Below are 27,780 nucleotides of genomic sequence, written 5' to 3' on the forward strand. Positions count from 1 at the left end.
GTAGAGATGGGGTTTCTCCATGTTGGTCAGGATGGTCTCGAACTCCCGACATCAGGTGATCCGCCTGCCTCGGCCTCCCAAAGTGCTGGGATTACAGGTGTGAGCCACCGCACTCAGCCTCCCTGTTTTCAAGGTAACTAGCTGTGTCTTTGTACTTCTGCATTTTATAAATGTTACTGTAATTTTCTTGTGAGGAAGAATTAAATGTTGGGAATCAGTGGCATCAGAACTTGCAAAAGAAGTTTCTTTATCCCAGGTATGTGAAAGAGGCTTCTCTAATTTTCAAGGATAGTTTTGATAAGGCCAACCCTTTCCATTATCCCTTCCAGGCCAACATGTAAGAATTCCGGTACATCTTCTCACTCATCTCAGACCTTCTCAGCGTGACTCGGTGAAAATGTCCCCGTTCTGAGGATGTCACAGCTAAATCTAAAGCAGATCATGTCATTCCCTGGCAGGGAACCCTCCATGGGCTTCCTGTGTTCCCCAGGACAAAAGCCCAACTCGTCACTGTGGCTCCACAGCCCTGTGTCCAGGGCCCCTGCCACTGTCCAGCCTCCTTCTGGGAGCTTGCCCTCATCTCATGACTCCCTCTGCCCCAGACACATTTGCTTTTCTCTTTTCCCAAACATCAAAACCCTTCCCGTCTCAGGTCTTTTCACTGCTCTTACCCTATTTCTCTAAATGCTCACAGCACTGTCCCTTTCTCCTTCAGGTCCTGGCTCAGAAATGTCTCCCATGCCCTCTCACCCCCAACTGAACTTCCCTCTGCCCATCAGTCTCTATCACGTTACTCAGGTTTTATTATCTCTGTGTCAGTCACATCAGAAACACACTTTTTTTCTTTTTCCAAAGAGTCTCGCTCTGTCCTCCAGGCTGTGAGTGCAGTCTTGTGATCTTGGCTCACTGCAACCTCTGTATCCCGAGTTCAAGCAATTCTTGTGCCTTTGTCTCCCAAGTAGCTGAGATTACAGGTGTGTGCCACCATACTCTGCTAATTTTTGTATTTGTATTTTATTTTATTTTTGAGTCTTACTCTGTTGCCCTGGCTGGAGTCCAGTGGTGCGATCTTGGCTCACTGCAACCTCCACCTTCCAGGTTCAAGCGATCCTCCAACCTCAGCCTCCCGAGTAGCTAGGCTTACCAATGTCCACCAAGCCCAGCTACTTTTTGTATTTTTAGTAGATATGGGGTTTCACCATGTTGGCCAGGCTGCTGTCGAACTCCTGACCTTGAGTAATCCTCCCACCTCAGCCTTCCAGAATGCTAGTATTACAGGCATGAACCACTGCACCCAGCCCCAATTTTTGTGTTTTTAGTACAGACAGGTTTTCACCATGTTGGCCAGGCTGGTCTCAAACTCCTGAGCTCTACTGATCCTCCCGCTCAGCTTCCTAAGTAGCTGGGACCAGACACACACACACGTGCACCACCATACCTGGCTAAGTTTTTGTATTTTTGGTAGAGATGGGGTTTCACCATGTTGCCCAGGCTGGTTTCAAACTCCTGAGCTCAAGCGATGTACCCACCTTGGCTTCCCAGAGCGGTGGGATGACAGGCATGAGCCACCACACCCAGCCTCTGCGTGGGATTTGGTCAGGGCTGGGTCTGTGCCCTGAAAGAGAGCTCATTCCAGCCCAGCTCCCCACTGCTGCAGCGTGTGAAGGCTTCTCCAGGAGGGAAGCGAGAGTTTTCTTATAGAAATTTATTATCCCTGGTGCAGTGGGCAGCAGAGGTAACCATATTTTTTCAGAGTGAGGGCACCTTTGTATGTGTCATTGTGTTACAGGGAGGGGATGTGTTGATTCTGAGCAATAAACAACATATTTCTAACATTCAGGATTGACTTCTAAAGACTCTTGGTACGTGAGGAAAAAACACGGAAGAGGAAGAGGAAAGCAAAGGAGTCAGGGATGGCTCTTCCTCAGGTGAGATGATATTCTCGGGGGATTGTTCTGTCTCCTTCCTTTCAGAAATGCTGATCTTGGAGTTGGGAATCTTCTCTCAGTCTCAAGTGTCCTGCCTGACAGGTTTGCTCACACTCAACTCATGCCTTCCTTCAGTCCCTCTCATCTCACTTAGATTCCATCTCTTGTGACTGAGTGACATGAACTTGGGAAGAGGCTGCACTGGGCATGGTCCTGGGAAGGGCTCACACCCAGACATGGATGGAGATGGGGTGAGGGTCCCGCAGTGTCAGTGCTGTTGGGCAGCAGGGATTGTTCAGGGGCCACATCTGGATGCACTGTCAACTGTCTGTGGACCAGGATTAGAGCAGCTGCCAATGGAAGTGACCTCTTAATGTGCACAAAGTACGTGGTAAATTCTAGAAAAGGAGACCAATAAGGGAAAATCTTTTCTCCCTAATTTTATACCACATTTTTAGGTAATCGAGTGAGTTACTGTGTTTCTGACTCGAAAAATTGTACTAATTAGAATGGAAAGTTCATAAACAGACATGAATGATACAGGGGTTTTATTCCATCATTATTTAAAGAATATGAAATCAACCTAAATAATAGCAGGAGATTTATTAAACCATTCTTAGCAAATTAAGCTGATGGAGACTGTGGTGTTACTGTGGAGAGGCTTTTGAAACAGGTGTTTTTTGTAAAAATGGTTACAATTTTTCTCAAATACGGGAGCAGTACTTCCAGCTGCCAAATTATCCTTTTCCACCAAGATGAGATTCCTCTTCAGTTAAACAAAATTTGCATATATATATATATATATATATATATATATATATATATATATATTTGTGTTTGTTTGTTTTTTCGCGACGGAGTCTTGCTCTGTTGCCCAGGCTGGAGTGCAGTGGCATGATCTCCGCTCACTGCAAGCTCCGCCTCCCAGGTTCACACCATTCTCCTGCCTCAGCCTCCTGAGTAGCTGGGACTACAGGCACCCCCCACCACGCCTGGCTAATTTTTGTATTTTTTAGTAGAGACGGGGTTTCACCGTGTTAGCCAGGATGGTCTTGATCTCCTCACCTTGTGATCCACCTGCCTCAGCACCCCAAAGTGCTGGGATTACAGGCATGAGCCACTGTGCCTGGCCTACTTTTTGTATTTTTAAAACCTTTATATATATACACACATACCCATACATATACACACACATATATACATACACATACATACATACACACACACATGTATATATTTTGAAAATCTGGGACAAATGACAACACTTTGTATTAACGTGGTTTTTGTGAGTGTGTGTAGGTTTTATTTTTTTTTTGAACATATACAAAATAGAATTTTGTACTTTGATTAATTTTATTTTCATGTATTTTATTTTATTTGGAGAGAGAGTCTTGCTTTGTTGCCCAGGCTGGAATGCCTTGGTGCAATCGCAGCTCACTGAAACCTCCACCATCAAGGTCAAGCCGTCCTCCCACCTCAGCCTTCCAAGTAGTTGGGACAACAGATGCCTGCCACCATACCTGGCTAATTATTTATTTCTAACGTAAGCAGTTCATACTGAGAGGGTATCCTGAGCTCTTCAGAAAGTATAATCAAACACCACTGGGAAGACATCATGTGGTGAAGAATCCCTTACTTGGATTTGTCAGAACATTCTCTGCAATTAAATCCATGCTTTCCCCTCTTCTCATTTTCTGTAAAGATAAGAACTCCTCCCATAACCATTTGCTTAAAATGTGTTTTCCTTTCAGGGTCTATTGACATTCAGGGACGTGGCCATAGAATTCTCTCAGGAGGAGTGGAAATGCCTGGACCCTGCTCAGAGGACTCTATACAGGGACGTGATGCTGGAGAATTATAGGAACCTGGTCTTCCTGGGTGAGGATAACTTCCCTCCAGAAGTGGGGATGTGCCCTTGTGGATCTTTGTATTTTCTCTTGTTGCCTCTTGGGAGCCACATCCTTGCTTGACTAAAATGGAAGCCGTATTGAGTTAGAAATGAAAAGCTTCATGATGTAGCATCTGGACTTTCACTGTCCCCTTTAGATGTTCTGCATTCTTCATGATAGCTCAGTGGGGGTTCCAGAAGTAAAGTAAGCATAAAAGCTTATGGCAGGCCAGGCATGGTGGCTCACACCTGTCATCACAGCACTTTGGGAGGCTGAGGCGTGTGGATCACTTCAGGTCAGGAGTTCAAGACCAGCCTGGCCAACATGGAGAAATCCCGTCTCTACTAAAAACACAAAAATTAGCCGGGCGTCATGGTGCATGCCTGTAATCCCAGCTCCTAGCAAGGCTGATGAAAGAGAATCGCTTGATCCCGGCAGGCCAAGGTTCCAGTGACTGAGAACACACCACTGGACTCCAGCCTGGGCAACAGAGCAAGACTCTCTCTCAAAAAACAAAAAAAAAAACCTTATGGCAGACTTTAATCATATCCAGTTTCCTGTTTGCTTTTCCTGTGCTTTCGATTCAGTAGTTCTTGGAAGAGAGCTTGATGTCGACATATTACATGTTACAGTGCTCTCCAAGCATTCAGAAGGAGGCAGTCAGTGGAGCAATTAGTAAAATATTTTCCTAGATCCATCTGTAATGTCTTCTTTCCTACAGAAATATAGGGCTGGAACTCTACAAAAGCTCCAGCACGTCTTAGTACTTTCTTTTTATAAGCAGGAGTCTCATGCTGATATGTTATCTCCGTGTTGGAGCAGGAGAAAGGGCCCTGGACTGTGGAGAGTGAAGTGAAAATAGCAAAAAACTCCAGATGGGTGGGAATGTATTACAGGTGTAAACGCAGGTAAGAGCTCAGATGGGCAGAGTGGAAGCTCCACCTTCAAATAGTGTGTGGGGAAACTCTCTGCAAGTGGGAGAATTCTGTTGGAAAAGGAAAGTTTCAATCCTGAGATCTCTGAAATGACATCTTTCTTTGCCTCCACTTACCCGTCTGCTCTTCCTTTCTTTCTTTTTCTTATTTTATGAAAGAGTCTCACTGTGTTGCCCAGGCTACAGTGCAGTGATATGATCTTGGCTAACAGCAGCCTCCACCTCCCAGGCTCAAAGGATTTTTGTGTCCCAGCTTCCTGAGTAGCTGGGACTGTAGGCGCTCACCACCATGCCCAGCTAATTTTTGTGTTTTTAGTAGAGACAGGGTTTCACCATGTTGGCCAGCCTGGTCTCAAACTCCTGATCTCAAGTGATCCACCTGCCTTGGCTTCCCAAAGTGTGGACCTAAGATTACCTAGGTGCCAAGGCAAGAGACTGAAGGCACAAAGTGTTTCAGTATAATAAAGAAAATAGTTACAATAAGAAGAGTTATAATACAAATTAGATACAGAGATGATCATGGACAATAATCATTATTAATCATTAGCTTTTAATATTACTCTTTGTTGCATTATTAATATAACCTAGGAATAACTGGCAGGTATAGGGTCAGGTGCTGAAGGGACATTGTGAGAAGTGACCTAGAAGGCAAGAGGTGAGCCCTCTGTCACGCCCGCATCAGGGCCGCTTGAGGGCTCCTTGGTCAAGCGGTAACGCCAGTGTCTGGGAAGGCACCCGTTACTTAGCAGACCACGAAAGGGAGTCTCCTTTCCTTGGAGGAGTCAGGGAACACTCTGCTCCACCAGCTTCTTGTGGAAGGCTGGATAGTATCCAGGCCTGCCCAGTCATCCCGAGGCCTAAACCCCTCCCTGTGGTGCTGTGCTTCAGTGCTCACGCTTCTTGTCCACTTTCATGCTCCTCCTGTACTCCTGGTTCCTCTTTGAAGTTCATAGTAGATAGTGGTAGAAGAAATAGTGAAAGTCTTAAAGTCTGATCTTTCTTAGAAGTGCATAGAAGAGGCCGGACGCGGTGGCTCACGCCTGTAATCCCAGCACTTTGGGAGGCCGAAGCGGGTGGATCACAAGGTCAGGAGATCGAGACCATCCTAGCTAACATGGTGAAACCCCGCCTCTACTAAAAATACAAAAAATTAGCCGGGCGTGGTGGCGGGCACCTGTAGTCCCAGCTACTAGGGAGGCTGAGGCAGGAGAATGGCGTGAACCCGGGAGGCAGAGCTTGCAGTGAGCCGAGATTGCGCCACTGCACTCCAGCCTGGGTGACAGAGCAAGACTCCATCTCAAAAAAAAAAAAAAAGAAGTGCATAGAAGAGCCGGGCGCGGTGGCTCTTGCCTGTAATCCCAGCACTTTGGGGGTCCGAGGCGGGCAGATCAAGATGTCAGGAGATCGAGACCATCCTGGCTAACACGGTGGAACCCTGTCTCTACTAAAAATACAACAAATTAGCTGGGTGTGGTGGCGGGCGCTTGTAGTCCCAGCTACTTGGGAGGCTGAGGCAGGAGAATGGCGTGAACCCGGGAGGCAGAGCTTGCGGTGAGCCGAGATCGCACCACTGCACTCCAGCCTGGGCGACAGAGTGTATAGAAGAAAACGCTGACGTATGCTGCCTTCTCTCCCTGCTTTGGCTACCTAAAAGGCAAGGGCCCCTTGTCCTGTGATCACGTGACTTGCTTCACCTTATCAATCACTTAGAAGAGTCACCCTCCTTACCCTGCCCCCTTGTCTTGTATGCAATAAATATCAGCGCACCCAGCTGTTTGGGGCCACTACCGGTCTCCGCGTCTTGATGGTAGTGGTCCCCCGGGCCCAGCTGCTTTCTGTTTATCTCTTTGTTTTATGTCTTTATTTATTACAATCTCTCATCTCCGCATAAGAAGAGAACACCCGCTAAGCCCGCAGGGCTGGACCCTACACCAAAGCGCTGCGATTACAGGCGTGAGCCGCCAAGCTCAACTATTGTTATTATTTTAAACAGTTTTGTCTTTTAGTTCTTTGTAAACATGTAAATGGTTTAAACATGATTCCAGTGTGAATATAACAACTACGTTAGTGTCCATTTCTTTTATTTTTGTTGAAACGGAGTCTCGCTCTGTCACCCAGGCTGGAGTGCAGTGGTGCGATCTCGGCTCACTGCAAGCTCCGCCTCCCGGGTTCACGCCATTCTCCTGCCTCAGCCTACCGAGTAGCTGGGACTACAGGCACCCGCCACCACGCCCGGCTAATTTTTTGTATTTTTATTAGAGACAGGGTTTCACCGTAGTCTCAATCTCCTGACCTCGTGATCCACCCGCCTTAGCCTCCCAATGTGCCGGGATTACAGACGTGAGCCACCGCGCCCCGCCGTGCCCATTTCTTTCAGTAAACAGAAATGAAGTGTGTTGTATAGATAAAATAAAAAGGCGTGAAAAAAACACTGTACATATATGTTACCAGAAATGCAACATACACAAATAATTCCGACAAAAATAAAAAAAGTTCTAGAGGAGAAGTAGTTTTGGGAAGTGGTTATTGTTGCAGGTATGTTAAAGATCTTAAAGTTGGCCAGGCGCGGTGGCTCACGCCTGTAATCCCAGCACTTTGGGAGGCCAAGGCGGGTGGATCACCTGAGGTCAGGAGTTCAAGACCAGTCTCAACATGGAGAAACCCCGTCTCTACTAAAAATACAAAATTAGCCGGGTGTGGTGGCGGGCACTTGTAATCCCAGCTACTCGCGAGGCTGAGGCAGAATTGCTTGAACCTGGGAGGCGGGGGTTGCAGTGATCCGAGATTGTGCCATTGCACTCCAGCCTGGGCAACGAGAGCGAAACTCTGTCTCAAAAAAAAAAAAAAAGAAAAAAATCTTAAAGTTATAGCATAATAATGAAACCTAAAATTTTCATAACCTGGCCAGGTGTAGTGGCTCATGCCTATAATCCCAGTAATTTGGGAGGCCGAGGTGGGCAGATCACCAGAGGTCAGGTGTTCAAATCCAGCCTAGTTAACATGGTGAAACTTCGTCTCTAGTAAAATTACAAAAATTATCCAGGCACGGTGGTGGGTGGCAGTAATCCCAGCTACTCAGGAGGCTGAGGCACGAGAGTTGCTTGAACCCGGGAGGTAGAGGTTGCAGTGAGCTGAGATCGCACCGTCGCACTCCAGCATGGGAGAGAGAGTGAGACTCCATCTCAAAATAAATTAAATAAATAAATAAATAAATAAATAAATAAAATTTCATAACCTGCAAAAACTACTTCTCCTCTAGAATTATTATTATTATTTTTTTAGATGGAGTCTCGCTCTGTAGCCCAGGCTGGAGTGCAGTGGCACGATCTCAGCTCACTGCAAGCTCCACCTCCTGGGGTCACACCATTCTCCTGCCTCAGCCTCCCGAGCAGCTGGGGCTACAGGCGCCTGCCACCACACCCGGCTATTTTTTATTGTATTTTTAGTAGAGATGGGGTTTCTCTGTATTAGCCAGGATGGTCTCGATCTCCTGATCTTGTGATCCATCCACCTCGGCCTCCCAGAGTGCTGGGATTACAGGCGTGAGCCACCGCGCCCAGCCTTTTTAGAAATTTTTTTTTTTTTGTCAGAATTATTTCTGTGTATGTTGCATTTCTGCTAACGTATATATACAGTGTTTTTTCATGCCTTTTTATTTTAAAAAATTTAGTTCTGAACAAAAGGTACATGTATGCCAGTTTCTGTATCTGTCCTCTTATTAATTAAATAATTTATGTATTTATGAGACAGAGTTTTGCTCTTGTCGCCCATACTGATGTGCAGTGCTGCTATCTCGGCTCACCACAACCTCCACCTCCCAGGTTCAACCAATTCTTCTGCCTCAGCCTCCTGAGTAGCTGGGATTGCAAACATGCACCACTACACCCAGCTAATTTTGTATTTTTAGTAGAGGAAGAGTTTCTCTGTGTTGGTCACGCTGGACTCGAACTCCTGACCTCAGGTGATCTGCCTGGCTCGCCCTCCCAAAGTGCTGGGATTACAGGCATGAACCACCACGCCTGGTCTATCTGTTTTTTATTTACCTTTACTGGAGAACTTTATATATGTTTGTGGGTTGGAGTTACTTTTTAGCCTTCTTTCATTTCTTTTTTTTTTTTTTTTTTTTTTTTGAGACAAAGTCTCGGTCTGTCACCCAGGCTAAAGTGCAGTGGTGTGATCTCCCCTCACTGCAACCTCCACCTCCGAGGTTCCAAAAATTCTCCAGTCTCAGCCCACCACATAGCTGGGACTACAGGCGAGTGCCAACATGCCGGGATAATTTTTTGTATTTTTTAGTAAAGACGAGGTTTCACCTTGTTAGCCAGGATGGTCTCAATCTCCTGACCTCATGAACTTTCTGTCTCAGCCTCTCAAAATGCTGGGATTACTGGTGTGAGCCACCGTGCCTGGCCTGTCTCAAGGTTTTAACATGTTAGTGCTAGTAGATGGCTTCAAGTATTGCAAGTTTTACAGTACAGACTCTTAACTTCCTTTGTTTAATAAGATTTGTCAGCCTTCGGTGATGTTGATGATGAGATGATCCTGTTCCTGTCTCTGTCATTTCACTGTTCTGTTAGAAATAGCTTAGACTGGCCAGCAGCAGTGGCTCACACCTCTAATTCCAGCACTTTGGGAGGCCGAGGTGGGTAGATCACTTGAGGTCAGGAGTTTGAGACCAGTCTGACCAACATGGTGAAATCTCGAATGTACTAAATGCTAAAAATGGCCAGGTGCAGTGGCTCACACCTGTAATCCCAGCACTTTGGGAGGCTGAGACGGGCTGATCACTTGAGGTCAGGAGTTTGAGAAAAGCCCGGCCAACATGGTGAAACTCCGTCTCTACTAAAAATACAAAAATTAGCTGTACATGGTGGCATGTGCCTGTAATCCCAGCTACCTGGGAGGCTGAGGCAGGAGAATCACCTGAACCCGGGAGGTGGAGGTTGCAGTGAGCCAAGATCATGCCACCGCACTCCAGCCCGGGCAACAGAGTGAGACTCTGGGCTGAGGAGGGAGACTCACCTGAGGTAGGACAGTCCTGCCAGTTCACTCCAGCCTGGGTGATAGAGTGTGACTGGATCTCAAAAACTAACAAAAGGGAAATAGCTTCAGACACAGAAATTTATTTCTCATGAATTTGGGAAGTGGGAAATCCAAGAGCAAGGTGCCAGCCAAATTGGTTCCTGGTGAGAGCATTCTTCACGGTTTACCCTAGCCATCTTCCTGCCATGTCCTGACCTGGTGGAAAGAGGAACAGGCAATGAGCTCTTTAATGTCTCTTCCTAAAGGTACCAGTGCTATTAACGAGTTGTAAACACTCATGACTGAATTCTTTGAAAGTCCGCATGTGCGGGAACACCCTATTAGAGAATACTAAATCTACCAAAGCTTATTTGAGAAGTAGTTATTTATTTTATTTTATTTTTTGAGATGGAGTCTCATCCTGTTGCCCACACTGGAGTGCAGTGGCATGATCTTGGCTCACTGCAACCTCTGCCTCCCAGGTTCAAACGATTCCTGCCTCAGCCTCCCAAGTAACTGGGATCACAGGTACCCACCACCATGCCCAGCTAATGTTTTTGTATTTTTAGTAGATATGGGGTTGCACCATGTTGGCCAGGCTGGTGTCGAACTTCTGACCTCGTGATTCACCTGCCTCAGACCCCCAAAGTGCTGGGATTACAGGCATGTGCCACCGTGCCCGGACATTAGTCAATTCTTATTCCTTATAGTGCTGTGTATAGTTTTGACCTCATACATCAGAAAGTAGTGACCTTAACATGTATTTCAATTCTTATGTTGTGTACTGGTGGTAAGTACAAGTTGTGGCTTTTTTCTTAATAGGGAATTGTTTACAATTCTGCAGGCTGCGTACATGTACTTATTATTTTCTGGCTTGTTTTATCAAGCCAGAAAATATTTATCAATATTTTATTAACTGATTTTTATGGCTTGTTTTAATCAAGCCAGAAAATATTTATCAATATTTTATTAACTGATTTTTATGACTTTACCTGTGAGTTTTCAGTATGTGATATGCAATATAACTGACACACTCCACTTGTTACTGTCACAAAGTGCTGCTGGGCACAGTGGCTCATGCCTGTGATCCCAGGACTTCGGGAGGCTGAGACATGTGGATCACCTGAGGTCAGGTGTTTGAGACAAACCTGGCCAATATGGTGAAACCCCATCTCTACTAAAAATACAAAAATTAGCCGGGCATGATGGTGCATGCCTGTAATCCCAGCTACTCAGGAGGCTGAGCAAAGAGACTTGCTTGAACCCAGGAGGCAGAGGCTGCAGTGAGCCAAGATCATGCCATTGCACTCTGTCCAGTGACAGAGCGAGACTCCATCTCAAAAAAATAAAAGTACAAAATTTTTTTTAAAAAGTCACAAAGTGCCTGTTCCACATGGATATAGATAATTTTGTAACAGTTATTTAGAAAAATACGATGTTAACATTTTTCTTTTTGAGATGTAGTCTCACTCTGCCACTCAGGGTGGAGTGCAGTGGCACAATCTCAGCTCACCACAATCTTGGCCTCGCGGGTTCAAGCAATTCTCCTTCCTTAGCCTCCCAAGTAGCTTGGATTACAGGTGCCCACCACCACACCTGGCTACTTTTTGTATGTTTAGTAGAGAAGGGATTTTGCCATGTTGGCCAGGCTGGTCTCGAACTCCTGACCTCAGGTGATTTGCCTGTCTCGGCCTCCTAAAATACTGGGATTACAGGCGTGAACCACCATGCCCTGCCTTGTTTCTTTAGAGATGGAGTCTCACTTTGTCACCCAGGCTGGAGTGCAGCGGTGCGATGTTGGCGCACTGCAACCTTTGCCTCTTGGCTTAAAGCAATTCTTGTGCATCAGCCACTTGAGTAGCTGGGACTTTATAAAGGCGTGGGCCACCACACCTGCCTAATTTTTGTAATATTTTCTTATCTTCTCAGTGCTATGATTCTTTGACAATACAGAAATTCCATTGATTTTGATTATCCTTACAGGAGCTTGTTGTGGATTATTTACCAAAATAGTACCTTGTCTGGTTTTTTAGCATTTATTTGTATACACTAAGTACCCTATAAATATGAAGAATATATATTTTTCTCTTCTTTGATGTGACAGTGATGTGTTTTTTGCAAAGTGTGATACACTTTAGGGTCACAGTAGAAAAACACTCCTGACTTTAGGCTTACACATGTTTGTGCCCTGTCAGTGTTTCGTCATGATATTGGAAATAGGCTTCCATAAAAATGATTTGAAGCACATGCAATCACCCTTTATTTATTAAAGAATCTTACTCCTTTTGTGTTCCTAAACTTTGAAGATCATGTTTGGGAAGTTTAAAATAAGTATTGTTTTTTATGTAATATTTACACATTTCAGTATTGTATAACGTCCGTACTTAATTTGAAACCTATTTGTGTTTATATTTTGTAGATACCTCTTCCAAATGCATGATGAAGATGTTCTCATCAACAGGACAAGGCAATACAGAAGTAGTCCACACAGGGACATTGCAAATACATGCAAGTCATCACATTGGAGATACTTGCTTCCAGGAAATTGAGAAAGATATTAATGACTTTGTGTTTCAGTGGCAAGAAAATGAAACAAATGGCCATGAAGCACTCATGACAAAAATCAAAAAGTTGATAAGTAGTACAGAGCGACATGATCAAAGGCATGCTGGAAACAAACCTATTAAAAATGAGCTTGGATCAAGCTTTCATTCGCATCTGCCTGAAGTGCACATATTTCACCCCGAAGGGAAAATTGGTAATCAAGTTGAGGAGGCTATCGACGATGCTTTCTCAGTTTCAGCATCCCAACGAATTTCCTGTGGGCCGAAAACTCGTATTTCTAATAAGTATAGGAATAATTTCCTCCAGTCTTCATTACTCACACAAAAACGGGAAGTACACACAAGAGGAAAATCTTTCCAACGTAATGAGAGTGGCAAAGCCTTTAATGGTAGCTCACTCTTAAAAAAACATCAGATAATCCATTTAGGAGACAAACAGTATAAATGTGATGTATGCGGCAAGGACTTTCATCAGAAGCGATACCTTGCATGCCATAGATGTCACACTGGTGAGAATCCTTACAAGTGTAATGAGTGTGGCAAGACATTCAGTCACAATTCAGCCCTGTTAGTTCACAAGGCAATTCATACTGGAGAGAAACCTTACAAGTGTAATGAATGTGGCAAGGTTTTTAATCAACAATCAAACCTTGCACGTCATCATAGAGTTCATACTGGAGAGAAACCTTACAAATGTGAAGAATGTGACAAAGTTTTCAGTCGCAAATCACACCTTGAAAGACATAGGAGAATTCACACTGGAGAGAAACCGTACAAATGTAAGGTTTGTGACAAGGCTTTCAGACGTGATTCACACCTGGCACAACATACTGTAATTCACACTGGAGAGAAACCTTACAAGTGTAATGAGTGTGGCAAGACCTTCGTTCAGAATTCATCTCTTGTAATGCATAAGGTCATTCATACTGGAGAGAAACGTTACAAGTGTAATGAATGTGGCAAGGTTTTTAATCACAAATCAAACCTTGCATGTCATCGTAGACTTCATACTGGAGAGAAACCTTACAAGTGTAATGAATGTGGCAAGGTTTTTAATCGAAAATCAAACCTTGAACGTCATCATAGACGTCATACTGGAAAGAAATCTTAGAAGTGTAATTTGCAAGGTTTTTAGGCAACAGTCAAACCTTGCATGTCATCATAGACTTTATACTGGAGAGAAACCTTACAAATGTGAAGAACGTGACAAAAGCTTTCAATTTCAAATCACTCCTTGAAATACATAGGAGAGTTCATACTGGAGAGAAACCATACAAATGTAAGGTTTGTGACAAGGATTTCGGGTGTGATTCACACCTGGCCCAACATACTGGAATTCACACTGGAAAGGAACTGTACAAGTGTAATGAGTATGGCAGAGCCTTTAGTGGTCAGTCAACACTTACTCACCATCAAGCAATCCATGGTATAGGGAAACTTGACTAATGTAATGATTGTCACAAAGTCTTCAGTAATATTACAGCCATTGCGAAACATTGGAGAATCCATAATGAAGGAGGTCTTATAAGTGTAATAAATGTGGCAAGTTTTTCAGACATGATTCATAACTTGCAGTTCATTGGTGATCTTATACAGGAGAGAAATCTTACAAATGTGATGATTGTGGCAAGGTCTTCAGTCAAGCTTCATCTTTTGCAAAACGGGAGAATTCATACAGGAGAGAAACCTCCCAAGTGTGATGATTGTGAGCAAAGCCTTTACTTCACGTTCACACCACATTAGATATCAGAGGATCCATACTGGACAGAAATCTTACAAACGTCCTATGTGTGGCAAGGTCTTCAGTCCGAGGTTACTCCTTGCAGAATATCATAACGTTCATTTTTGAGGTAATAGTTACAAATGCAGTGAGCATAGCAGACCATCAAGGATTGACAGTAGAGTCAATTCAGAATTGACTTGAGTTTGAGTTGACTTAAAACATTCAGTTGAAGCATTGACATTAAAGTGTTTGTGTTAAGAGGATTGGGCCAGGCGTGTGGCTCACGCCTGTAAACCCAGCACTTTAGGAGCCCAAGGTGGATAGATCACTTGAGGTCATGGGTTTGAGATCAGCCTGGCCAACAGACATGAGTCACTTTTCCCAGCCTGCTTTTTGTTTCTTTAACAAAAACCAATAGGGATTTTTATAGGTATTATGTTGAATCTGAATCACATTGGCTTATATAATAACAATATTGATTTTTCCAAACCATCAATGTGGGTTGTATATATATGTTTTTAATCATTTTGGTCAATGTTTGTAGATTTCAAGGTGTGAAATTCTCAGTTTTTTTATGTTTATTCCTAAGTATTTCTTACTTTAAGATCTCTAGCAAATGGAAGTGTTTTTTAATTTTCGTTTAAAATTTTTTATTGTTTATGGAAATTCAGTTAATTTTTGGTGCTGCTATTGCATTGTGCAAATCCACTGAATGTGTTGATTATTTCCAGTAGTATTTTGGTTGACTCAGGCCCCGCCCACCTCTTCGCCTCCCGTCTGGCCTGACCCAGGCCCCGCCCACCTCCTCGGGGGTCTCCCGCGGGTCTGGCTTCTGTACTGTGCTGATTGGCACAGACCCGGAAGCTGATGGCATGGACTGAAGGTTGCCCCGTTGAGTTTGCGCTTCCCAGTTCTCTGGTACTGCTATACCGGGGACGTGGGTGTCCCCACAGACCTGGAAATTCCGGCCCCTCTTTCTCAACTCAGAGCAAATTGAGACGTCCGGGTGGGAGTCCGTGAGTCTTTTCCTTTTGAGTTTAAAGTCGCCCTGAGGCTGGTCCCGTCCCGGTCTTTTCTGCAGTGGGGCCGTGCAGACACCTCCTGTCGCGAAACTTTCCTTCTCAAAACCCTTCCCGACCCGTCCTCCAGCCTCGCGCTGTTTCAGGTCCTCACCAGCGAGTTGGACTCTCGCCCTGGGCTCCTCCCAGCCTTGCTGTCATCGTCGCCTGGAGGGCAGCGCTGCAGCCCCAGTCCCGGGAAGGCGGCGTCCTCTGCCTGGTCCTGGGATCCTGCAGACCCCACCCCTGTCCGAAGGCGCCATCGCCCACCACCTCCCTCCTCGTGCCGGGCCCTGCTTCTCCCCAGTTCCAACCCCAGGAAAACGTGCTTCTCCTGGAGGCAACCCTTTTTTTCCACCCTCGCCCTGTTGTTCCCGGAAGGCAGGCCTGGAATGTGAAGTTTCCAGGTAGATGGATATTAAACATAGAATTGAAGAAAAAAAAAAAAAAACCCACAAAGTAACAAAAGAATGAAGCGGCGAAAGCAGAAATTTACTCAACCAAGAAAGCACTCCACAGGGTGGGAGTGGGCCCAAGCCAGCGTCTCCAGGGCCCCATTTACAAAGTTTTTGGAGGTTAAAGTATTTTTTTTTTTGAGGTCCCTATGGGCTACCCCTTATCTGGATGAAGAATTTGGCCCTTGGCCAGGGAAATACTGAGGTGAATTGGCCTGAGGCCAGAGCAGATGGGTGCCCTATGCAGATGAAGGGGTGGCCGGTGCTTGGACTTGGCCACTCCTGGGCTCTTTCTCTTTCCACCTGCGACCTGGTGGAAGGGGGAGGGTGTTAGGGAGAGTAGCCTTTGATCCTTTGTTACTTTGGGTGGGAAGATGGGGTTTTTCCTTTTAGTCTAGTTTTGGAAAGTTCCCTGCCTCCCTAGACCCAGGACCCATATGGTTTTTGTTTTTGTTTTTGTTTTTGTTTTTTTTTTGATGGAGATGGGGTTTTACTCTGTTGCGCAGGCCGAAGAGCGGTGACCGGATCACAGCTCACTGCAGCGTCAACCTCCTGGGCTCAAGGGATCCTCCCACCTCAGCCTCTAGAGTAGCTGGGACCACAGCCGCGCGCCACCACACCGCGCCAATTTTTGTGTTCTTGGTAGAGACCGGGTTTTGCCTTGTTGTCTAGGTTGGGCTCCAACTGCAGGGCTAAAGCGATCCAAGAGCATCAGCCTCCCAAAGTGCTGGGATTACAGGATTGAGCCACCATGCCCGCCTTATTTCTTAATTAAAAAAAAAAATGTATATGTAGACTGAACGCAGTGGCTCATGCCTGTCATCCCAGCACTTTGGGAGGCCGATTCTCCTCTATCCAGGAGACGGGTTTCACCATGTTGCCAGGTTTGTCTCAAACTCCTCGGCTTAACTGATCCGCTTGCTTTGGCCTTCCAAAGTGCTAGGATTACAGGAGTGAGCCACCACACGTAGCCAGTCCTGGCATTTTGTAGAAGGGTGGCCAACGCAGCCTGTTGACCCTTCCTGGCCATCACATGAAAATCAGCGACTCCTCCTTCTTACAAAACTCGGAGCTTCTCAGGATAACTTGGTGAAACGTCCCCCGCTGTGAACCTCAGTGAGCCCACCTGTAATATACAGGTGAGGGAGAAGACCAGAAAATCTCAGTCAGAGTGGCACTGACCCCTGAAATGATGGGCACAATGGAGTGTGTGGCTTTTCCTGTAGGACAGGGAGGTACTTAGTTGTAATTTGAACTTTAAAGGATTCCAGTCCTCCGAAAAACAGGATTAGACTCAAATCACCTTGAACCTTATCATCTCACGGCTTTGACCCACCTACATGGCTCCGTGTCCCCTGCAGGCCTCGCCCCGGAGCTCTACAATCCTGCGTCCAGTTGTCTCCGCAGCTCTCTGCTGGGACATCAAACAGGCATCTCCACCTTCACGTGTCTATAAGTGACTTCCTAAACCCCCAAACACATTCCCTTACAGTCCTACACATCTCAGATGAGGGTGACAGTGTACTTCTGGGGGCTTAGCTGAGGTTGACACCATGTATTTTAAATATGGAAAATAAATTACATTATTTGTAAGTGTTGTAATTTATAATGTAAAAAGAAAATTACATGTATACATGAAAGGAGTGAGAAAGTACATCATTTCCAAATTTATTTTGAGGTGTGAGAGAAAAATGTTTCAAGACCTCATCCTTAGGGATCTGGGCTCCCAGGACCCCTCTGACTTCATCTCCTGCCTGTGTCCTCCTCACTCCCTCTGCTCCAGCCATACAGGCCTCTTTCCTTTTTCTGGGACTGAGGTTGCTCCTATCTCAGGGCCTTCTCCTGGGCTGTCCCTCTGCCTAGGACTCTCTGGCCCCTCAACTGCAAGTGACAAGCAGCCTTTCTTCCCTAAGTCTTTGTTCTGATATTACTTTCTCTATGGAAACCTTTGTGATCTCCCACAGCCCCCCACTTGACATTGCAGCGCCACCTTCACCCCCACCTCTGGTCCATGTTGCCTGTTCTGTGTGATTCTTTTAGCTCCTTCACCGTTCACTGGATCCTGGTGAGAACAAGTCCCTAAGCGGAGAGCAGAGCCAGAAGGTGGGGCTGTGCTGGGCTGGCGCCATCTGAGTGGAGCTCAACCCTGACTTCACATTACAGTTTTCAGGCATTTTGCAAATATATCTTTTGTTCTGTTTTATCAAAGATTGCTACTATCATAGTATGGGAACCACCCTCAATAATACTTACAGTGGCGCTGGTGATTCTCATCTGTGTCCAGCATTGAACATCAAGGCAGTTTCCTCCATATTGAGAGCTGAGATCAGTCTGTGATCCACAGGGAGGTGAGGGGGCTGTGCTCTGCATGGGGTTTGGTTAGGGCCAGATCTGTGTCCTGAAGATCTGTGTCCTGCTGCAGCGTGTGTGTGGACTTTTCCAGCAGGGGAGCAAAATCCAAAAACAAGTCAAAATTACCCTTGTAGGTCTTCCTGTGGGATGTCCTGATGTCTGCATAATCTCTGGTGCAGTGGGCAGCAGAGGACCGTATTTCTCCCTGGTGAGGTCTCCCCTGTGTGTGTGTTTTGTCACAGGAAAGGAGGGAGTGATTTCTAAACACTAAATCTCAGCTGGGTGCAGTGGCTCACATCTGGAATCCCAGCTCTTTGGGAGGCTTGGGTGGGCAGATCTCAAGGTCAGGAGATCGAGACCATCCTGGCCAACATGGTAAAACCCCATCTCTAGTAAAAATAGAAAAATTAGCTGGGCCTGGCAGTGCATGCCTGTAATCCCAGCTACTTAAGAGGCTGAGGCAGGAGAATCACTAGAACCAGGGAGGCAGAGGTTGCAGTGAGCTGAGATCATGCCACTGAACCACATCCTGGTGACAGAGCTAGACTCCATCTCAAAAAAAAAAAAAAAAAGAAAAATTAAATCTCATATTTTTTTACACACAGGATTGATTTCCAAAGACTCATGCTATGTAAGGAAGCCACCAAGAAGGGCAAAGAAAAGGAGCCAGGGACGGCTGTTCCTCAGGTAAAGTGATATTCCTCGGTGGATTCTTCTGTCTCCTTGTTTTCTTAAATACCAGGTATTGTGGTAGCCAGTCTTCTGTGATTCTGAAGCGTCCTAACTCACAAGTTTGCTCGCACTCACCCATGCCTTTTCTCAGTCCCTCTCATCTTAAATTCCATCTGCCTCTATTGCCCAGGCTGGAGTTCACTGGAGCAATCTGGGCTCACTGCAACCTCCACCTCCCAGGGTCAAGCGATTCTCATGCCTCAGCCTCTCAAGTATCTGGGATTACAGGTGTCCACCACCAGGCTTGGCTAATTTTGTATTTTTTGTAGAGACAGGTTTTCACCCTGTTGGCCAGGCTGGTCTCAAACCCCTGACTTCATGTAATCTCCTTGACAGTTTTTCACTGTTACCAAGAATAACACACTGGCTGCCTGTGAGCATGGTGACTTCACTGCAGATATCTGGAGAATTCCTGCAAAACTGATTACTTCTTTTTGGATTTGCTATTTCCTCTTTTACATCTGGGAAGATTCCATCCAGACCCCCAGCTGCAGAGGTGCCCTCTCTGACTGAGAACATGAGAAATTTCTCACTCTTTTAAGCAAATCTTACTACTGTGGTCTTACCACCATGTTCTTTTTTGTATTCGGTGAAAATGAAAGCCCTTTTTATTTATATTTTCTATTCCTTGAGAGTCTGAGTAGATGTCATTAATCATGGACTTGTATATTTAAAATAGATTTTAATACTTTGCTGAGCATACTTTTCATGTGTTTTGAGAGCTATTTTGTATTCTTTAGTTCTTTATTTTTGCCCTGGTGTTTTGTTCACATTATGCATTTTTTTAGGATAAAACAGAAACGTTCTTTCACATGCCTGCTTTTTTTTTTTTTTTTTTAAGACGGAGTTTTGCTCTTGTCACCCAGGCTGGAGTGCAATGGCACGATCTTGGCTGACTGCAGCCTCCGCCTCCCGGGTTCAAGCAGTTTTTCTGCCTCAGCCTCCCGAGTAGCTGGGATGACAGGCAGGTGCCACCACTCCCAGCTAAGTTTTGTATTTTTAATAGAGATGGTGTTTCACCACGATGGCCATAATTTCTTTTGGCTTCTGAAATTAGAAATTTTTGGCCATTAATATCTTCCAACAGGCTTTTCTATTCCTTTCTTCCTCTCACTGTCTTCTGGGACTTCTGGTACTTAAAAAAATTTTTTTTGAGATGAAGTCTTGCTCTGTTGCCAGGCTGGAGTGCAGTGGTGCAAACTCAGCTCACCTCCAGCCTTTGTCACCTGGGTTTAAGTGATTCTCTTACCTCAGCTTCCCAAGTAGCTGAGATTACAAGTGTGCACCACCACACCTGGCTAATTGTTATATTTTTCATACAGACGGGGTTTCTCTATTTTGGTCAGGCTGGTCTCGATCTCCCGACCTCAGGTGATCCACCCACCTTGGCCTCCCAAAGTGCTGGGATTTCAGGCGTGAGCCACCGTGCCTGGCCTGTTTTTTTTTATTGTTTTATTTTTTTTGAGACAGTCTTGCTCTGTTGCCCAGGCTGGAGTACAGTGGGGCGATCTCAGCTCACTGCAACCTCTGCCTCCCATGCTCAAGTGCTCCTCCTGCCTCAGCCTCTAGAGTAGCTGGGACTACAGGAGCCCACCACCACAACCAGCTAATCTTTGTATTTTCAGTAGAGACAGGGTTTTGCCATAATGACCAGGCTGTTCTGCAAACTCCTGACCTCAGGTGATCCACCCACCTCGGCTTTCAAGTCCTGGTGTGAGCCACCTTGCCAGTCCCCTCTTCACTCATTTTTAATTTACATAACGAATTCTGATTTTGAACCCATGTATTGAGTTTTTCTACTTAGTTACTCTATGTTTAGCCCTAGGGTTTCTGTGTAGTTCTTCATAATTTCCATATGTTGGTTGACCTTCTCATTTTCTTCATGCATTGCTTTTATGATTTCTTGAAGCTGTCTCTTAACTCAATGAGTTTCCAACACTGTTTGGGTTGGAGGTGACGGGGTCTCACTGTGTCCCTCAGGCTGGAGGGCAGTGGTGCAATCTTGGGTCACTTTATCCTCTGCTCTCCAGGCTCAAGCGATCCTCCCACCTCAGCCTGGCATGTATCTGTGGATGTGTCCTCTCTAGGTTTTTGCTTATAATCTCCTAACTGAAGTTAATTTAAGTGTGTGTGGGTGTGATTTGTAGTGTGTACAGGAGAGCATTAATGGAGAAGCCTATGATTTTTTGTTTGTTTGTTTTTTGAGACAGTCTCACTCTGTCATCAGGCTAAAGTGCAGTGGCGCCATCTAGGCTCACTTCAACCTCCACCTCCTGATTTCAAAAGATTCTCCTGCCTCGCCCTGCTGAGTAGCTGGAACTACAGGCAAGCACCATCTTGCCCAGCTAATTTTTGTATTTTTAATAGAGACGGGGTTTTACTATGTTGGCCAGGATGCTCTTGATTTCTTGACCTCCTGATCCACCCATCTCGGCCTCCATAAGTGCTGGGATTATAGGTGTGAGCCACCACGCCTGGCCAAGCCCGTGTTTTATGTAGAAAATACATTATTTTCAGTATATATATACATATATTTTATTTTGAGAGTCTCACTCCGTTGCCCAGGCCGGAGTGCAGTGGTGTGATCTCGGCTTACTGCAACTTCTGCCTCCAGAGTTCTATCGATTCTTCTGCCTCAGCTTCCCAAATAGCTGGGATTACAGGCGCTTTCCCCCACCGTGCCTAGCAAATTTTTATATTTTTAGTAGATACAGGTTTTCACCATGTTGGCCAGGTTGTTCTTGAACTCCTGACCTTAAGTAATCCACCCACCTTGGTTTCCCAAAGTGATGGGATTACAGGTGTGAGCCCCAATGCCCGGCCATATATATATATAGTTTGTTTGTTTTTTGACAGAGTCTAACTCTGCAGCCCAAGCTGAGTTGCAGTGGCACAATCTCAGCTCACTGCAACCTTCGCCTCTGGGGCTCAAGCAATTCTCCTGCCTCAGCCTCCCAGGTAACTAGAGGCGGACACCACCACACCTGTGTTCAAGCAATTCTCCTGCCTCAGCCTTCAAGTAGCTGGGATTACAGGCAGGTGCCACCACGCCCAGCTAAGTTTTGTACTTTTAGTAGAGATGGGGTTTCACCATGTTACCCTGGATGGTCTCAAACTCCTCAGGTCAGGTGATCCACCTGCCTTGGCCTCCCAAAGTACTGGGATTCCAGGCCTGAGGCACTGCACCCGGCCATATATTTTTTATATTGTCCATAAAACTGAGACTTCCACAGTGACTTAGGGGATTTTAAAATCTATCAAGGAAAAGTGCAATAAAATGCAACTATACAGAAAAAACTGTTCAAAAATACCTTAATGTGGCTTTGTCAGAACACCGTCTTGGATCAAATCGATACTTATTTTCTCTTTTCTCATTTCATGTGAAGGTGATGACTCACTCCTCCCTAATGTTTTGTTGAAATGTGTCTTTCATTTTAGGGACACTAGACTTTCAGGGATGTGGCTATAGAATTCTCTTTGGAGGAGTGGAAATGCCTGAACCCTGCACAGAGGGCTTTATACAGGGAAGTGATGTTGGAGAACTACAGGAACCTAGAGTTTGTGGGTGAGGAAAATATCCCTCCAGACATGAGGAATCTGCCCTTGTCTATCTTGGCTCTTCCTGGTTTTGTATTCTCTTTTGTGATGTTGCCCCATACATGCTTTTCATGTATATGTCATTGTTTTCTGCAGTGATGACCCTCATATTTGTCATGGACAGCTTCTTAGAGACTCCCTTATGGAGCGGTTTTACATAAAACCAGAAAATTCATGAAGAACACTTTGACTAATAAGATTGAACATCATCCTGCTCTAGGCAGAGATGCCCCTGGAGGCCCTGAGCAGAATTGTCACCATGGCCCAGGATATGAGATAGAAAGCATGACACTGACTGACAAGTGTTTCCAGCTGTGGTTCTGGTTTTGTGTTTTTTGTTGTTTCATTTTGTTTTTATGAGACAGAGTGCTGAACAGGTTGGAGTGCAGTGTCGTGATCTCAGCTCATTGCAACCTCCACCTTCTGGGCTCAAGCAATTCATGTACCTGAGCCTCCCAATCTAACTGAAATTACAGGTGCATGTCACCATACCTGGCTAATTTTGTATTTTTATTAGAGATGGGATATGACCATGTTGGCCAGGCTGGTCTTGAACTCCTGGTCTCAAGCAATCCTCCTGCCTCAGCCTCCACCCAGGTGTTGGGATTATAGGCATGAGCCACTGCACCTGGCCTTTTGTTCTGTTTTTTTGTGTTTTGTTTTTTGTTTTGAGACAGAGTTTCACTCTTGTTGCCCAGGCTGGAGTGCAATGGTGCGATCTCGGCTCACTGCAACCCCCACCTCCCAGGTTCAAGCGATTCTCCTGCTTCAACCTGCCTAGCAGCTGGGATTACAGGCATGTGCCACCAAGCCCGGCTATTTTTGTATTTTTAATAGAGACAGGGTTTCTCCATGTTGGTCAGGCTGGTCTCAAACTCCCGACCTCAGGTGATCTGCCCACCTTGGCCTCCCAAAGTGCTGGGATTACAGGCATGAGCCACCGCACCTGGCCCGTTCTGGTTTTTGAGGAGCATCACAGAAGCATCTCTCACTGGCACTGTGACAGTGTTCATCACATAAACTAATGATCATCTTCTCTAAGCAGCAGTCACTGCTGTAGAAATTCCTCCTACGGAGGACATCATTCAGGCTGACTGCCTCATATATAGGAGGCTCTTGACTGAACTCTTTTTTTCTGGACATGGAATTTTGCTCTTGTTGCCCAGGCTGGAGTGCAATGGCGTGATCTCCACTCACTGCAACCTCCGCCTCCTGGGTTCAAGTGATTCTCCTGCCTTGGTTTCCCAAGTAGCTGGAATTACAGCCGCCCACCACCATGCCTGGCAAATTTTTGTATTTTTAGTAGAGATAAGGTGTTCTTAAACTTTGAAGATCACTTTTGGGACGTTTAAAATAACTGTTGCTTTTTGTGTAATATTTACACATTTCAATATTAACTATTATTTACCATCTGTACTTTTTTTTTTTGAGATGGAGTCTTGCTCTGTCACCCAGGCTGGAGTGCACTGGCATGATCTCAGCTCACTGCAAGCTCTGCCTCCAGGGTTCACACCATTCTCCTGCCTTAGCCTCCCAAGTAGCTGGGACTATAGGCACCTATCACTACACCTGGCTAATTTTTTGTATTTTTAGTACAGATAGGGTTTCACCATGTTAGCCAGGATGGTCTCGAACTCCTGACCTCGTGATCCACCTGCCTCGGCCTCCCAAAGTGCTGGGACTACAGGTGTGAGCCACTGCACCTGGCCTACCATCTGTACTTAATTGGAAACCTATTGGTCTTTATATTTTTTAGATAGCTCTTTAAAATCCGTGATGGAGTTCTCATCAATCGGGCATGGTAATACAGGAGAAGTGATCCACACAGGGACATTGCAAATACATGAAAGTCATCACATTGGAGATTTTTGCTTCCCAGAAATCAAGAAAGATATTCATCACTTTGAGTTTCAGTGGCAAGAAATTGAAAGAAATGGCCATGAAGTACCTATGACAGAAACCAAAGAGTTGACTGGTAGTACAGACCGACGTGATCAAAGACATGCTGGAAACAAGCCTATTAAAGATCAGCTTGGATGAAGCTTTCATTCGCATCTGCCTGAACTCCACATGTTTCAGACCCAAGGGAAAATTGGTAATCAAGTGGAGAAGTCTATCAATGATGCTTCCTCAGCTTCAACATCCCAAATAATTTGTAGGCTCAAAACCCATATTTCTATTAAGTATGGGAAGAATTTCCTCTATTCTTCATTATTCACACAAATACAAGAAGTACACATGAGGGAAAAACCTTTCCAATGTAATGAGTGTGGCAAAGCCTTTAATCATAGCTCACGTTTAAGGAGACATCACGTAACCCATTCAGGAGAGAAACAGTATAAATGTGATGTATGTGGCAAAGTCTTTCATCAGAAGCAATACCTTGCATGGCACCATAGAGTTCATACTGGAGAAAAACCTTACAAGTGTAATGAGTGTTCCAAGACCTTCAATCAGAAGTCATCCCTTCAGTGTCATCATAGACTTCATACTGGACAGAAACATTACAAATGTGAAGAATGTGACAAAGTTTAGAGTTGAGGATCACAACTTGAAACACACAGGAGAATTCATACTGGAGAAAAACCATACAAATGTAAGGTTTGTGACAAGGCTTTCTGGGATAATTCATGCCTTTCATGCCATAAGAGTTCATACTGGAGAGAAATGTTACACATGTAACGAATGTGGCAAGGCTTTTAGTAGAAAAGCAAACCTTGCACATCATGGACTTCATACTGGAGGGAAATCTTACAAATGTAAGGGTTGTGACAAGGTTTTCCACCATGATTTATGCCTTGCACAACATCAGAGAGTTCATACTGGAGAGAACCTTACACATTTCACGAGTGTGGAAAGACCTTTGCTCAAAATTCAGCCCTTGTAATGCATAAGGCAATTCATACTGGAAAGAAACCTTACACATGCAATGAATGTGGCAAGGTTTTTAGGAGAAAAGCACACCTTGCATGTCATCATAGACTTCATACTGTCTAAGGTTTCTAATCAACAATCAAACCTTGCACAACATCAGAGAGTTTATACTGGAGAGAAACCTTACAAGTGTAATGAGTGGGGCAAAGCCTTAAGTGGGAAGTCGTCACTTTTTTATCATCAAGCAATCCATGGTGTAGGGAAACTTTGCAAATGTAATGATTGTCACAAAGTCTTCAGTAATGCTACAACCATTGCAAATCACTGGAGAATCCATAATGAAGAGAGATCTTACAAGTGTAATAAATGTGGTAAAATTTTCAGACATTGATCATATCTTGCAGTTTATCAGCGAACTCATACTGGAGAGAAACCTTACAAATATCATGACTGTGGCAAGGTCTTCAGTCAAGCTTCATCCTATGCAAAACATAGGAGAATTCATACAGAAGAGAAACCTCAAGTGTGATGATTGTGGCAAAGTCTCGACTTCACGTTCACACCTCATTAGACATCCGAGAATCCATACTGGACAGAAATCTTACAAATGTCTTAAGTGTGGCAAGGTCTTCAGTCTGTGGGCACTCCATGCAGAACATCAGAAAATTCATTTTTGAGATAACTGTTCCAAATACAGTGACTATAGAAGATCATAAAGCTTTAATTGACATTAGAGCCAAATAGGCATTGACTTGAGATTGAGTTGACTTAACCTTGAGTTTAAGAATTAATTGACATTAAAGTGTTTATGTTAAGAAGATTGGGCCAGGTGGCGTGGCTCATGCCTGTAATCCCAGCACTTTGGGAGGCCAAGGCTGATAGATCACAGCCACACCTGGCTATGAGAGTGTGTAGGTGGCCGTTGGGGTGGGACCTGATTAGAAGGGGCAGGGCCTTGAACAGAATCTGGGCGGGGCAAGAATGAGGAGGCTGCCTGGAGGCCGGGCCAGAGGGTGATCGTCATCTTGAGGGCAAGGTCTGGAAGTGGTGTTTTGAAGGGCAGGGTCTCGAGGGGGCGCGTCCTGGCTTTCTCCTCAGCTGGACCCCAGGTGTTGTCTGCTGTCATCCTCTTGCCCTGCAGGACTAGATTCTCCGGGTACTAATTGGTGGATAGTTTCTGATGTGCCGTGATATTACCCCTAATATCACAGGGATGCTTCCTGTCCATTTTAAGTTTATATATATATATATATATATATTTTTTTTTTTTTTTTTTGAGACGGAGACTTGCTCTGTCGCCCAGGCTGGAGTGCAGTGGCGCGATCTCGGCTCATTGCAAGCTCCGCCTCCCGGGTTCACGCCATTCTCCTGCCTCAGCCTCCCGAGTAGCTGGGACTACAGGCGCCCGCCACCATGCCTGGCTAATTTTTTGTATTTTTAGTAGAGACGGGGTTTCACTGTGTTAGCCAGGATGGTCTCGATCTCCTGACCTCGTGATCCGCCCGCCTCAGCCCCCCAAAGTGCTGGGATTACAGGCGCGAGCCACCGCGCCTGGCCCCTAAGTTAGTATTTCAAACAATCGAAGGTAAAACAACATATTGTGTTGGGCCACCTGTACTGAACGCTAAATCGTTTTTCCTCTTAAGTTGAAAACGGTTTTAATGCAAAGCGCCTTTTTTGAGCAGGTAGAGTCACGCATCCGGCAGGCGGGGCGAGCTCCCCTCTGTCTGGGGCAGGGTGGGGGAGAGGGGCAGGGACCTCGGTAAAGGGGTGGAGTGGCGCGCTGGTTGCCGCGGGGACTGGCAATTAGAAGGGATTATTAAACTAAGCAAGGTCCTGGGTTGTTTGAGTGGATAATGGAAACTGAAAGGTGACGTGCAAAACTGCCTATTACACCCAGGAGTGGAGGATAATTTCATATTTCATGGAAATAAACTCAGGGCCCGGAGCGGTGGCTCACACCTGTAATCCCAGCACTTTGAGAGGCCAAGGAGGGAGGATCGCTTAAGCCCAGGAATTCGAAATCAGCCGGGGCAACATAGTGAGACCTCATCTCTACTAAAAATCAAAAAGACCAGCCAGGTGTGTTAGTCCACACCTGTGGTCCCAGCTGCTCGGGGCGCTGAGGTGGGAGGATCACTTGAGCCAGCAAGTTGGAGGCTGCAGTGAGCTCTGATCTTTCCACCACACTCCAGCCTGGGTGAAAAAGCTAGACCCTGTCTCAAACAAGCAAATAAATGAGAGGTATAAGTCCTCCTTTAAAAGTAAAGGAAGAGATTTTTCTTTCCTTTTGTCTCTTAGAACATTCAATTAGAAAATTTGTAAATGCATTTTCTCTGTCTTCTGAGGTTTTTTTTTTTTAGACAGAGTTTTTCTCCTGTTACCCAGGCTTGAGTGCAAGCCACGATCTCGCCTCACCACAACCTCCGTCTCCCGAGTTCAAGCGATTCTCCTGCCTCAGCTTCCCGAGTAGCTGGGATTACAGGCAGGAACCACTATGCCCGGCTAACTTTGTTTTTTTTTTTTTTTTAGAAATTAAACCTTTTTTCAGCTTAATGACCCAGGGATGTATTTTTGAAGGACTTGGGAGCTCTCTTTGAAAGGCAAACAACAAGGGAAACAGTACCTTTATCTCAGTAGGAAATTAAATAA

The 27,780-nt window shown here is 45.3% G+C and overlaps 1 protein-coding gene and 1 pseudogene across 5 annotated transcripts in view; both read left to right on the top strand.

Moving 5' to 3' along the window:
- Positions 1-14,768, top strand: part of LOC456264 (zinc finger protein 701) — a 68,932-nt gene extending 54,164 nt beyond the window's left edge. The window contains exons 1-5 of one of the 5 annotated variants that reach the window (XM_063802246.1): positions 1,841-1,928; positions 3,680-3,806; positions 3,975-3,976; positions 6,852-6,967; positions 12,193-14,553. In XM_063802246.1, coding sequence (XP_063658316.1) covers positions 1,914-1,928; positions 3,680-3,806; positions 3,975-3,976; positions 6,852-6,967; positions 12,193-12,322 — 390 coding nt within the window. In that variant the 5' untranslated portion in view covers positions 1,841-1,913 and the 3' untranslated portion in view covers positions 12,323-14,553. The other 4 variants (XM_063802247.1, XM_016934346.4, XM_063802245.1 and 1 more) reach the window with 4 other exon arrangements.
- Positions 14,769-14,890: 122 nt separating this feature from the next.
- Positions 14,891-26,390, top strand: LOC748947 (zinc finger protein 816-like; annotated as a pseudogene).
- The last annotated feature ends 1,390 nt before the right edge of the window (positions 26,391-27,780 follow it).

The sequence above is a fragment of the Pan troglodytes genome, chromosome 20 (genome assembly GCF_028858775.2).
Source record: "Pan troglodytes isolate AG18354 chromosome 20, NHGRI_mPanTro3-v2.0_pri, whole genome shotgun sequence".
Lineage (NCBI taxonomy): Eukaryota > Metazoa > Chordata > Mammalia > Primates > Hominidae > Pan > Pan troglodytes.